Source organism: Amphimedon queenslandica, unplaced genomic scaffold (genome assembly GCF_000090795.2).
Source record: "Amphimedon queenslandica unplaced genomic scaffold, v1.1 AMPQUscaffold_12753, whole genome shotgun sequence".
Taxonomy (NCBI): domain Eukaryota; kingdom Metazoa; phylum Porifera; class Demospongiae; order Haplosclerida; family Niphatidae; genus Amphimedon; species Amphimedon queenslandica.
This window is the reverse complement of record NW_003547011.1, coordinates 17,009-30,450: the sequence shown is the minus strand read 5'-3', so window position 1 is coordinate 30,450 and position 13,442 is coordinate 17,009. Positions and strand designations below refer to the sequence as shown.

The 13,442-nt window shown below is 33.2% G+C and overlaps 4 protein-coding genes across 5 annotated transcripts in view; all 4 read right to left on the bottom strand.

Annotated features, from left to right (window-relative positions):
* LOC109586891 (uncharacterized) overlaps window positions 1–4,672 on the bottom strand; it is a gene marked incomplete at its 3' end in the record, with an annotated part of 8,891 nt that extends 4,219 nt beyond the window's left edge. Inside the window, exons 1-27 of the mRNA XM_020003118.1 lie at window positions 4,264–4,672; window positions 4,152–4,213; window positions 4,005–4,108; window positions 3,901–3,948; window positions 3,792–3,833; window positions 3,702–3,728; window positions 3,605–3,658; window positions 3,461–3,546; window positions 3,324–3,414; window positions 3,082–3,271; window positions 2,941–3,036; window positions 2,503–2,588; window positions 2,376–2,459; window positions 2,264–2,336; window positions 2,136–2,209; window positions 2,025–2,078; window positions 1,916–1,977; window positions 1,800–1,866; window positions 1,709–1,752; window positions 1,626–1,656; window positions 1,548–1,578; window positions 1,405–1,500; window positions 1,162–1,358; window positions 1,046–1,077; window positions 256–704; window positions 100–206; window positions 4–54 (exon numbers count right to left, since the gene is read on the bottom strand). Of these exons, the coding sequence (XP_019858677.1) occupies window positions 4–54; window positions 100–206; window positions 256–704; window positions 1,046–1,077; window positions 1,162–1,358; window positions 1,405–1,500; window positions 1,548–1,578; window positions 1,626–1,656; window positions 1,709–1,752; window positions 1,800–1,866; window positions 1,916–1,977; window positions 2,025–2,078; window positions 2,136–2,209; window positions 2,264–2,336; window positions 2,376–2,459; window positions 2,503–2,588; window positions 2,941–3,036; window positions 3,082–3,271; window positions 3,324–3,414; window positions 3,461–3,546; window positions 3,605–3,658; window positions 3,702–3,728; window positions 3,792–3,833; window positions 3,901–3,948; window positions 4,005–4,108; window positions 4,152–4,213; window positions 4,264–4,364 (2,439 nt within the window). The remainder of the gene's footprint in view (window positions 1–3; window positions 55–99; window positions 207–255; window positions 705–1,045; window positions 1,078–1,161; window positions 1,359–1,404; window positions 1,501–1,547; window positions 1,579–1,625; window positions 1,657–1,708; window positions 1,753–1,799; window positions 1,867–1,915; window positions 1,978–2,024; window positions 2,079–2,135; window positions 2,210–2,263; window positions 2,337–2,375; window positions 2,460–2,502; window positions 2,589–2,940; window positions 3,037–3,081; window positions 3,272–3,323; window positions 3,415–3,460; window positions 3,547–3,604; window positions 3,659–3,701; window positions 3,729–3,791; window positions 3,834–3,900; window positions 3,949–4,004; window positions 4,109–4,151; window positions 4,214–4,263) is intronic.
* Window positions 4,673–5,872, bottom strand: LOC105314604 (dual specificity protein phosphatase 1-like). Of its 2 annotated transcripts, XM_020003122.1 has the most exons (3): window positions 5,656–5,872; window positions 5,075–5,416; window positions 4,673–4,932 (listed from the first exon to the last, which is right to left on the bottom strand). In XM_020003122.1, exons 1-3 carry the CDS (start codon window positions 5,815–5,817, stop codon window positions 4,912–4,914), a joined length of 525 nt encoding a protein of 174 aa, XP_019858681.1. In that variant the 5' UTR covers window positions 5,818–5,872; the 3' UTR covers window positions 4,673–4,911. The 2 variants fall into 2 exon arrangements, with proteins under 2 accessions (XP_019858681.1, XP_019858680.1); XM_020003121.1 differs by lacking the exon at window positions 4,673–4,932 and having other exon boundaries at window positions 4,941–5,416.
* Window positions 5,860–9,237, bottom strand: LOC100636254 (dual specificity protein phosphatase 1-like). The gene is made up of 3 exons (XM_003390152.2): window positions 8,973–9,237; window positions 8,434–8,771; window positions 5,860–6,119 (listed from the first exon to the last, which is right to left on the bottom strand). Exons 1-3 carry the CDS (start codon window positions 9,123–9,125, stop codon window positions 5,972–5,974), a joined length of 639 nt encoding a protein of 212 aa, XP_003390200.1. The 5' UTR covers window positions 9,126–9,237; the 3' UTR covers window positions 5,860–5,971.
* Window positions 9,238–9,483: 246 nt separating this feature from the next.
* LOC100636381 (isocitrate dehydrogenase [NAD] subunit alpha, mitochondrial-like) lies at window positions 9,484–13,066 on the bottom strand (the record flags this gene model as incomplete). The annotated part of the gene is made up of 5 exons (XM_020003117.1): window positions 9,484–9,921; window positions 10,891–11,040; window positions 11,452–11,554; window positions 12,348–12,481; window positions 12,932–13,066. Coding segments are annotated over 5 exons (750 nt in total), but the record flags the coding sequence as incomplete, so codon positions are not given.
* Between the last annotated feature and the right edge of the window lie 376 nt (window positions 13,067–13,442).

Sequence of the window (13,442 nt, the reverse complement as noted above, 5' to 3'; positions counted from 1 at the left end):
GACTTGCTCAAATTGAAGAAAGTCATACAAATATATAAATAGTTCACAATGAACCTATTATTAAAAATGAATAGGTGAGAATCTTATTATTTTAATTACCTTTTTGTTTAATGTGCAAATTCCTTGCAACAGTTTAAAACAGCTTTCAAGTACTTCTGTTTCAGCTTTGTGTCGTAGAGAATATTCAAGAATAATATGAAACAATCCTGCCCCAACATTTGATAGAACTATAAACATTTTTATTCAAAAATTTACCAGATTCAAATGCCTTTGTCTGTCGTTCAAAATTTGGTGCCTCTATCTGTCTTTTAAAATTTGGTACCTCTGTTTGTCCCACTGCCTCTGTTTGTCTCGCATGATTTGGTTCAGGAACTTCAACCTCATGTAGATCTATACAAGACTTAGCCAGTTTATTTAATTCTTCAATTGAATCTGCATCCATTGATGATGTCAGTATTTGCTTAAGCAGTGAATTTCCCTTTGCTATCATTGTGGATAGCTGCAATTTTATCCAGGAATCTTCAGTGGAGTCACTGGAGTGACTCCTTTCCTCTTTTCTAGAGTCTTCAGTAGAATGACTCTTTCCTTTTGTGTAGATTTCAAAAAGAAGCCATGCACTCATGTAACTGATGTCTGATTTTTCAATACTAATTAATTGAGATAGGATTTTGCACAATTTTTGCTGATTTTCTGCTGACAAATCCCTAAAAATTTTAATACTTGAATTGAATTACAGGTCAATAAATTTGTACATTATTTTGTTTTCACTAATATAGAGTTCATTATAACTTACACAAACATTTATGTATATATTTTAACATTTATTAGTTGTTGCTGACATACTCGCATAAATAAAAAGCAATATTTTAGGTATTACCGTAATGTACTGTAGCCTACAATTTTGCAGAGAAAAAATAATATTTTGCAAATATTATAAATTAAAATTTACATGTTTGTACGTGGCACAAAATTTTAGGCTATAATGCATTATATATTTAGGTTTGTGAGCCTAATCCAAGACACCAATTTAACAAATCACACTCACCTTGTTTCAGCTGATTTATCCTTTTCATCATACTAAAAATAAATGCAAGTTACACAATTTATGATTTCAATAAAAATATATGTAACGACGTGTATTATAATTGCACTGACACTCACATTTGCAGAAAGTTCATGCTTTTTATAAAACAGGTGAAACAATTGTAATAGTTCCTGAGCTTGAGGATCATTAATTACTTCAATATCAATAGCAACTTGATCACGAGATTGTTTAGCAGTAGAAACACCAGTCTCACATTGTTTAAAATAATTCTCAAGGCAGGTCATCTGTTTTTCAATTTTAGTTCTCATTTCACCTATTTTTGAGCTAAAAATTTGTACTATAACAGTAATTATTTCAACCTTTTTCTGTCAACATTTCAATATTATCTTTCAATAAAATAGTAGCAATTAATTTTAATTCTTCTGTGTGTTTCCATATTTTTTCATATATTATCTCTAAATGTTCAGATTACAATGTAGATGCACATAACATTTTATCAAACTTTTAATATGCAGATCAATTTCATCATTTTTCTATTATTGAATTAATTAAAATATCTGATAAAATATTTAGCTAGTACCTCGTTTTGCTTGTCATAGCTCAATGGTTGTCTAGTATAATACATTAGTATATTTTAGCAATTGGTTAAGTTTTATAACTTACTCATCATGTTTTCTTATTGCTTCAAATATTTCATCTCCCATGAGCTAAATGTTAGATTTGCTGAAACGGTATTAATTAATATTTAATCTACCTTTCTCATCATTGAAATTTCTTCTTCACTTTTTAATTTGGTTATGTCTTTGATCACATTTTGAGACCTAATTTTTTCAGAACCGTCTTAAACTATTACATGGCAACATTACTAACTTTTTAAACAAGGAGCCAATCACCATATATTTATAGCTACGCAAAACAAGATAATCCTCAATCTATATATATTTACATAATTATTATGACATCCATGTACAAAAAAAACCTGTAAAATTTCAAACTGATTTCGTGACACATCACGATCTCTGCAAAGAGTAAGCTATACAAAAAACAATAGAGCTTAATCATTTATCTCAACTAAATTGAACATTTTTACTGGGTGGTCCATTGCTGCCTGGTCCATTGCTGCCTGGTCTATTGCTGCCTGGTCCATTAATGAATGAGGCTTTACTGTAATTAAAATAATAACAATATTCTAATCATGACTACACTACAACCACTAACAATTGACAGAGAGATACATCGTTGAAGTTTTTATATTTTCAAAAATGACTTTATCAGAACAAGAAACTTCTTTCTAATAAATTGTAGCATTTAGAAAATAAATTTTGCATACTTTATGAGCTGGATTAGAAACAGGTAAAATTTTAAATATAGATCTACCATGATCGCATTCCTTATCACACAGTACAATATTAATCTATATCACAGTAAAATAAATACTAAAAATTATACAGACTAACAACATTATTTTTTTCATGTACACAGATATACTTCAATGTAAATAAGTGCCTAATTCGACATTGCTCTCCAAACAGAATTGGATCACCTATTTATGTATTGTTATGATCACAAAAACATATTGCAACTTCAAGGCATGTCACTTGCATTATTATTATAATCTGCTGTTTCAAAGCAACTGCAGTCAATGAAATCAAATCAGGGTGTCAAATGCTTAACATGATTACAAAATATTAAGCTTTATAGTTATGTACACCTCCATACACAGAAATTTCTGCTTCATAAATCTCGTAAATTTTCACACATTGTCAGATCTACAGTGTACACTTCTATTCCATAGTCTTGTTTTGGATGCAGCAGGTATAACTATTGATTTGTTTATTATTAGTGAAACTGTTACAAAATTTATGCAAGTAACACCCCCTGAACAAATTAATTACCTGCCCGCTCTTCAGAAACCTTTTCTATTTTAAAAAACGTATCACCCAATTGTGGTAACATCTTAAAATTTCCTTCATTAAACTTGATTAAGCCAACTATTGGAAAATATAATCTTACCATACAAAAATGGGAACACAAACCTTTTGAAGTTTCTGAAATACATTCAAGTAATTGCCAGTCTGGACCTAGATTTGGGTTTTTAAATTCATGAGGCTCTTCAATAGCATGACCACCTTTAGTGACACTATAATTACTACTGATAAAAGATCCAGTGCCATGTATATATGCCTCCATTTCTAAAAGAGAGGCCAAATAAACTAAACTTCCTCCCTATAAAATAAAAAGGTAAGTCACTTTGAGGCAACTGTCAGATTACTTTTACCTTTATGCTTTTTGGATTCTGTTTTAAGCGCATATGACAGTGCAAATTGATGATAAACACAGTTCCCATTGGTTTTAGTGATGGTTTATAACTATAATTAGTTTCAAAGTGACAAAACCCAGTTTACTGCAACATACCCATTATCTTGAGGATTGTAGCTAAAATGCACCATTAAACTATCGCAAGAAATGCTTTCAAGCATGAATGCATCATTGTTCTTAAGCTGTAATTTAAATATGTTGTACACAATTAAAAGTAAATTAACAAAGCTTCACAATTACCTCTTTACCCCAGGCAAGCTTTTGGCAAGGAGACAAAATTCTAAACATTTTTTTCTTGAAGAAAACTATTACTAAGAATTTATGAACATGAAAATACCTTCTTGTCCCCTTGGATGCCAGAATTCTAAAGATAATGATAATAAATTTAGATTTATAATGTACTTGCCCATGCATATCAGTAGTGTACCTTTACTTTGCCTTGTGTATTGAGCTTCAAAAGGCTCACATTCTATAGCACAAATAATGCATAAGACTAATTAATGACTAGGTTTGTATTAATCAATCATGCAATTTACATTTTCATCATGCACTGTCATAAATTTCATAGATGCTTGGTGTTCCAACTACAATATGAAATGATACAACAATCATTTTAATCATTACTCAATATCATACTAACATATACTATACTGCCATAAGCTATCCTTTCCACCACTTGTACACCACATTCTGAATGTAATTTTTCATCTGATACTTTCTTTAGAGTTATGCAAAACTCAGTAACTAAAATATAATTCAAAATTATTAATTGACAATATTTTCTTACAGTCATTTAGTAAAAAGTCTTCTTTACTACAAATAACTATAGCATCAGACTCTTTTTGTGGACTGTATATATAAAGATAAAAAAGATTGCATTATTTTATAGATAGATCTACCTTCTTGGTTCACTGTAAACATAACCAGACTCATTTGGACAATAAAGCTGAATAATATCTCCATCATAGATATGCAAAGGGCAGTCCAACCCAGTTGCCATCACTTGCGTGTTTGTAGTCTACTATGCTTTGCTTCGACCACACAGAGCTCGAGCTTTGCTTTATCAAGGGGGGGAGGGGAGACTAAAAAAATACGCACTTAATCTAAAATTCATGGTGTGGTCAAAATATTAGCATATCTATCTACTGTGAATGAATTTTGCAATAATAAATATAATTTAGCTGAAACATTGTTCCCACAGAACATACTTTGATGTCTTTCATAAATAGACCTAGATAGAAAGAAATTTACATCCAAACAATCAAAGTCTAAATTTAACCACACCTAGATCTATTTCAAAATTTCAAATGCATTTCCATTTTGTATCTATTTAAAATGATCAAAATTACACAAAAATTAATAATGATTTCAAAATTAAAGCAAGTGTTTGTGTACATGATACATTTTGTCATACATGTAATTTGATGTCATAAAAACAGTTATATTTCCTTTCATGTTTTAATTGTTTCTCTAGTTGCAATAAGCTCTTTATAAATCTTACATTAGGATAGGCTTGTAGCCTGTGACTACGCACTTGACGAGCAGCATCACTCAGTGACATACCACAACTAAAAAAATAACAAAAACAAACACAATGGAAAAAATCAAAATTAATTTTTACCCCTGTTTACATGTGAAGGTATAAACAAGATAATGTAAACAATAGGCAACACAAACAATACAAACTCAAATGCTCAATATCATCTTTACTATCTCATTAAGGAAGCAACAGATACATGCAGTGACTGATCTACTAACTCCAGCCATACAGTGTACAAACACTCCAGCTCCTTCCTCCTTCCCTTTATCAATAAAATCTGTTACTTCATCAAAATGCTGAGAGAGATCATAAGATTTCAAATCCGATGCACCAATCAACAATGTCTTAAAATCTTGACTCTTTGATGATGAGGTAGCAACAGAATCAGTGGCCGCCATATTAACAATACGAGTTATGCCAATCTCTTGTAGTGTTGGCACATTGTTTGCATGAATAACTGAGCCAACATAGAGCCTGAATCCATTTGCATCTGAATAAACTAGTGAAGGCGACTGAAATAAAAGGGTAGGATTAATAAATTTTAGATTAGGCAGGCACTACATGTATATCAATAGATATAAGGGCTTAACTTATTCAATACTGTCTCTGCCCAACATTAGACAGTATATATACTCAACTCTACTGATTAGAGTATCTATGGCCTCTGGCTGATCCAGACCTTCTGCAGAGGGTCTGGACCAGCCAGACTAGTAAATGCCTATCTTTTAATCAATGTGTATACATACTGTACTTTGTCTTTGAGGAAATCTTTAGAGTCTCCTGGAGGGAAAAGCTTGTCCCTTAGACTCTGTAACTCTCTCTCTTCTTTCTCTCCCATAGGCTCCCCTTCCCTTCCAGCAGAGAGACTCGCTCCATTGCTCCAGGGAAGTTCACTGGAACTGCTTGCTCCCATTTTGAGCCACACCTACTTTGAAACGCCCACAAGCAACAATTAATTAAAATGTTATTGTGAACTGAAAAAACAATAATTTTTATCAACAATAATTAATTTAATTTAAATAATTATAATATAATGGTGTGCAGCGAATTAATGTGTGATTCTTCTATCAAGATTTCCCCAGGACCTTCTTTTGTTTTTCTTCTTTTAATTGCTTCTGAAGGTTAAACAAGTTTCTCATGAAAGTAACATTAGGACAAGCAAGGAGTCTGTTACTGTGGACTTGTCTTGCAGCTTCTGATAGTGTCATATTACAACTACAGAAATGAATCAAAATAAAACAATAATGAATCCACTACTGAAATTAGTAACTTGTACATATAGTGTACATTATTCATTATCAGCCATTGCTATAGACTATGTGGTCATATTTAGAGTTTCTAATTTCATAAGTAAGTGGGCAGGCAGTGTAATTAATTATTATGATTAATGATAGAACTATTTATGTATAGCTTATTATCATTCATTATCACTTGTATAAACTGCATGAATTATGTCTATCCATAGGCGTAGGAATGGGGGGCCCCAACTTTTCAGCAAGAGGGGCTTAGCCCCCCCCCATGTTCACATTGCTAAGTCATGCTTTTTAATGTTGAGCCCCCTCCCAACATGTGAATCATTCCTATGCCTATGCTATCAATGCAAACCACATCAAAACCAGATTCATCAGTGCAGGCAGGAAATTATGAATCAAACTGCAGTGACCTTATAAGACTAACATACTCGCCCCAATTAACACACCTCTTGATAAATGGTACATGTCTCAGGTGGTGAATTGTTTAGATAGGAACAATTATGAAATGCTCCAGGAGGTGCTTGTTTAGAGAGGTGCTTAGCTAAGTAGGCAATACACCTTTCTAATTACAACCCACCTCTCAAAAATAATTGACCAGGAGGTGCGCACACTCAATAGAAAGTTTTTATTGTGGAAGCCATGTAGAGGTGCAATAGCAGCAATAATTAGGAGGGTGTGTTAATTGGGGCAAGTACGGTAATTAAAAATGAATAAGAACTGGGGTGATTTTGGAGCCACTTTTTGGAAAAAACCATGGGTTATAGTAAAGGGTATTTCTCAGATTTTGGCCTATTTCAAAATGGACATAACTCGAAAATTTGTAGTCGGAATCAGCTCAAACTTTCTACATAGCATCAGTACATTAATATGTATCCAAAAATGTAATAAAAATTGGGGGTGATTTTGGGGCCATTTTTTGGGAAAAACCATGGGCTATAGTACAGGGTATTTTTTGGATTTCAGTCAATTTAAAATAATGGTTATAACTCAAAAATTTGTGCTCAGAATCAGTTCAAACTTTCTACATAGCATCAGTACATCAATATGTACCAGAAAATGTAACAAGAAACTTGGGGTGATTTTAGAAAAACAAGACCACGTTCATGGCCTTTGGTCAAATCTTAAAGTAAAATAATCATAAAAATTCTGTTTTGATTTATTTATGATATTTATCTCTTTTATCGTTGTGTTTGCCAAATGCATGCTAAAGAATAATTCACAATAAATACAATCCTCATGTTCCATGGCTCCAGAACACATTAAGTATATACACATAATGTAAACAATCATTGCCACATGCCTTACACACTGCCCGTGAGCTGCTCCATGTATAGCAAACAAAGCCAAGAAATCAAAACATTTCATTCTAATACTATGTTTATAATACAGAAGTGGATTAAACAGGTTGAACTGGCTCTGCTGTCTGTACAAACCATGCATGCTGGCTCAGCTCAGTTGGGCAACTTTAAACTATCAAATCAAATTGTGCTGACCCACTTTAAACAGTTTAAACTGTTACAATGCCAATATTAACATAGTATAAGGCAACCAGCAAGCATACTCACATTACATGTATGTTTGTGCACACAGAGCTAGCTAATAGTACTTTTTACAGACTACATGTGCCATAATTACGATATATGACTATAGATTAGTACAGGCTTACATCAGTTTTAATACCGTATAGCTGGAAAAGTTTGCACGAAATATATTTTGCGATTTCATACAAAAAAGCAAATTTTAATGCATGCGGAATTTAATTTGCTGGTGTAGACGTAAACTGTTGATACACCCATTACTTATAATGCTTTGCGGAATTAAACTGTGCATTTTTATGATGAACAACAAACAACAAAATTAAATTCCAACAAATATTTCCAGCTATACAGTAGTCTATGATAACTCCAATAACATTTAATGGGATACAAAAACATAAGTGTAAGATTTATAAATAGGGACCAAGTCTACTCTTGATAGCTGATAACTGTAGGTCTGAATTTTTCATAGTACCAGTAGTGTATACATATGGGACTAATACCTTATAGCTGCCAGGATGTTTATGTCTACACATAGTAATTGGAGATATTAGGATAGTAATATACTATAATAACTCAGTCATAATATGCTATAATAATCTTTCTCTATCTCTCTCTCTCTCTTCCTGTATCCTCTGTTTCTACAAGAAGCTCTCTTTCTCTTTCTCTTTCTCTTTCCCTCTCTCTCTCTCACTCACTCTCTCTCTATCTCTCTCAGCTCTCTCTCAATATTATTCTTACTATTTCATTAAGAAAGCAACAGATACGGTGACTGATCTACTCACACCAGCCATACAGTGTACAAACACTCCAGCTCCTTCCTCCTTCCCTTTATCAATAAAATCCGTTACTTCATCAAAATGCTGAGAGAGATCATAAGACTCCATGTCCTCAGCAGTGATGAGTAGAATGGTAATGCTTTCACCATACAGCTCCTGTGAAGTCATGAGAGACCCAGCGGCCATGTTGACAATACGGGATATGCCCAACTCATGTAGACATGGTAGATCCTGAGCATGGAATGCAGAGCCTATGTACAATCGAAAACCATTGTCAGCCTTGTAAACCAATGAGGGGACCTGTAATAAATAAGAAGAGGTACTACATGTATAAAAGAAAATTGGACGAGAAAGAAAATATCAATTTGAAGGAGCATATTAGACTTTTGCTTCTGGCTTAACTACATAAAATGAGCACAAGGTTTACATTTTTTTTTTCCTTTGGTCTTAGTAAGTAAGAGAGTGAAAAATAATATCTATCAAGTGATAAAATAAACTCACTTTATCTTTGAGGGCGACTCGCAGGACTTCCTCGTCGTCACAGAGAGGGAAGAGGTGTCTCCTCAGCAGGTGTAGCCTCTCGTAGCTTTCGTCCTCGTCCTCCTCTTCTAGTTTGTCTTGTTCTTCTGTTGCGGACCATCTTCCTCCCATCATGGCAATCCTGCAGAAGTAATGGGGCGTGGCTGGCTCAAGCTATTATGGGATTTACAAATTACAAAAGCATCTATCTACTGTATGCATTTATGTTCCAAAAAAGTCCTTTGTTAATGTAATTGTCACTAATTTATCAAGATTACATGTACATAAACTTCTTGATTTATGAATTGGCTATATTAATTAAGCAAGTTACTTTTAGTAACCACAGTACTGATATACCAAGAGTGTATATACCGATACTTGATGTATATGAACAAAGTACATGTACATGTACATGTACAGCTTAAAATTGAAATTTAAGCAGCTGGCAGGCAAGCCAAGGGAATGCACTTCCTACTAAAACACAATCCTAAAATTAAATTCTAATAACAGAAACAACAACAATGCTAAAAATCAATAATAAAACAACGATGATGGATGATAAGTGTCCGATACCAATATCTAGTGATAATGCTGATTCATTATACTCTACACAAATACACAAGTACACACAATAATGAAGAGTGATGATTTAAACTGTCACTAATCTATTAAACCAGTACTACTACTACGGCTACAGTCCTCGCTATTTTAAATGGCGTATTATTTCAGCTGTGTATTCTGAACATTTTGCTGATCCGCCCAAATCAGCAGTTGTCTTCTTTCCTTCTCTGATTGTCTTAAAGACTGCGTTCTCTATGTTCTTGGCATGGTCGGGTAGGTTTATGTATCTTAGCATCATCAGTGAGCTGAGGAGAAGGGCAGTGGGGTTAGCTTTATCCTGTCCGGCTATGTCAGGAGCAGTACCATGAACCTAAGGAAGGGAGGGAGGTAGAGAGGGAGGGAGGGAGGGAGAAAAATTATAACACAGCTATATGTACATATACATGTTGATAATTATCATTATCAGCATCAACTACATGTTTTTTTAGCTTAAAAAGTATTTAAATTAGTAAAGATTTATCAGTATATGTACATCTACATGTAACTACATGTACATGTATAATTTACATGTATGTACAATGTACTGGTAGATCTGGAAATGTAATTATAGACGCTACTTTAACGCTACTTTATATACTAAGGTGTCTAGAAATACATGTACATGTATATGTAAGCAGATTTCAGGTTAAACGTGGGAGAAAATCAACATTAATGGATATCAATCATATCATGTACACACCATGTCCCCTACGCTCACTCTTAGATCAACCTCACAGTAAGAGTTGTAATTATGACAACAAACACTAGTTAGACAAGTGAGTACAATGAATAAACAAGCACAAAACTAGAACACTAGGAAATTGTACAATGAGTGTACAGGCACACATAATGTCCATTCAAAAGAAATGAACATTTACCATCATAATGTACCAGGTAATTTTGAAGGGGGTTTTTAGCCTAATTTTAGGTTTTACATGCATCATGCGAATTGGTATCTACATTGTACATGTACATGTACATGTACATCTGTCATGAAACATGAGCCAAGTATTATACATATATTGTACATTAAAATCTATAGTGGGCTTTATTGTAACAATAAAGGCTATCAAATCACAATAATCATTGACATGCATATGTACATGTACAATGTAACTATAAAAGTACAAAATATAGACTCTTCTCCATTCTCACGTACATCTACATGTATATGTACATTGATGAAAATACATACTGTATTATACGCTGTACATGTACATGTACAGTATTATAGTAAACATGCAGTCTCTTTCTCCATTATCATTCTCATGTACATGTACTATAATATTGATGGTCTTACAGCTTCAAAAAGAGCTACTCCATCACTGCCTATGTTACCACTGGGAGTGAGCCCCAATCCACCAACCAGCCCAGCACAAAGATCACTGAGTATATCACCATAAAGATTAGGCATCACAAGGACATCAAACAGTGAGGGATCCTGTACCAGCTATTGGAGAGGGAGAGAATGAAAGAGAAATAATAGAGTGAAAAGACAAAACAGAAAGAGTGTTGATTAATAAACAAGGGAATAAGGAAATGATAAAATAATGATAAAAATCGATGTGCACATTCATGTACATGTACATGTACCATATAGCAGAGGAGATGCATGTACATGTAAATTTTAGTGAATTGCTAAAATTTTGATGATTGGTGAGTTTTAATTTAGTGAATTTGTGGCTATGTGGCATTGAGCATGTGTATAATGATACAAAATGGTGAGTTTTAATGTGGCAAGTGGTTATCAAAATGCCAAATTCACTAAAATTTACCCCCATCCAAAATTACATGTACCCCTGCTATATACATGTACATGTACAATAATTATTTGTCATTAAAATTGTATCCAAACTCTTACCAATAAGCAAGCCTTGTCCAGGTACATCTCATTAAATTTTATGTCCTTATATTTATCAGAGACCTCAAAGCAACACTTGAGAAACAACCCGTCACCTCTTCTCCTGTGAATTAATAAAAAAGGGTTTAGTGACATGTATGTGTACATATACATGTACATGTACAGTACACATGTACATGTATGTGTACATGTACATGTGTACCGTGATTTTTCTTGAACTTGAACATGTGTACATGTACAGTGTTGATAGAGGAGATTATAGCAAAACAATAAATAATGATTAAAACCTGTAAGGCAGCAACATGTTTACATAAAGTGGTAAAGTTGTCATGCCAGGAAATTATCACTAAAAACCAATAATTACAAATTTATGTAAACACACAAAAAGAAATAAAGCTTGACTCAAACTGCACTATCAGAGAAAGAGCAAAAGATAATTATTCAGTAGCTAGCAGAAGGTTTTATACAAGATTTTATCCAGAGGGAAGGAGGGAGGGGGGCCTGACAAAAATTGACAATACCATACATGTAGTTTTCGGGAATTGTTATTTTGTAACTTTGTAGAAATCAAGCAAAAACTAAGCACAAGCTCCTACATATTAGGGAGAGGAAAGCTTTTGCTTATGCTTCCAGCATCAAATACACATACATGTACATGCATTTTACATGTACATTGTACATTAGTCTAGTAAAATTTGTATGCAGCAAAATTGCAAATATAATTTTTGTGAAATTACACCGTCTACCATCAAGTACAATAATAAAATGAATTTTCATGGATTGATAATCTTGACTATGATGCTTGCTTTAATATTGCTTAACATAGTTTAATATACAAAATTGCTCTAGAGGGCTACGCTTGTGCAAATGAACTACATGAAGTATTACTTTCTTACATTATGTTCGACTTGTGAACTGCAGTCACCATCTTCCTCCCTGACTTCCTAGCATACTCAAAAGCATATTGAGCCACACGTAAACAAGCATCTTTAGTAATCAACTTCACGCTTTGGACCACACCATCAACCACCTGAAACAGGAACAATAACAACAAAAAAACAGCAACAATAATTATTAATGAAATATGTACAACAGGTACTGTGTAGCCGGAAAATTTGGTGGAGAATTAAATTTGGCAAATTGGCAGTTCAAAATAAAACTGCGAATATTATTTATAACCATCAGTAATAATTTCAATGGGCAGATTCCGTCTTGAGAACATGACACTGATAGAAAATTCCAAATGGTCCACTTTTGAAGTATTTCAGTCAAGATTGTGGGAAAGGAGCAGCTTCAAGAAAAGCTGAGATTGCTTTAAAAAGACAAGATAGTAAATTTGCCAAATTAGGAGATGCCAATATTATATTTAGGCAATTTCAATACAAAACTGCCAAAGTTTTAGACCATAAAATTTTCCAGCTATACAGTATTAGTTGTGTGTGTTTATACACATACAATGTACATGTACATGTACATGTACCTCATGTTCAATGCCGCTGTATTCTCCTTCAGTGTTTTCTCTGATAGTAACAAGATCAACATTATCATATGCTGTCTTGTATCCTTCTATTGATCGGCACGGCCTTAGGTTAGCATATAGATTGAATACTCTAAAAATACAATAAATTTATATTTACATGTACATGTATGTAATTATTATCTTTCTTCCTATTCTTCCTCAATTCTAAAACCACTACTAATAACTAACTTCCTTTCACAATCCCTAAATTGCATGTACATGTACATGTGTACATGTACAAGTACAATTGTATTACCGTATGGCAGGAAACTTGCTTTGTCATCAAATTCTATTGTCTATCTTTCGTTGATCTTAATTTCATTATTAAATATTAACATTAATTATTAATCATTAAATCCAGTGACGCCCACTTCATTTTAAATTTTCCTTGTCTAAAATTTTTTGTTACAACTTTTGGACAACAAAACAAACAAAATAAGCACTTAATAAAAATTCCTGTTATACGGTATCT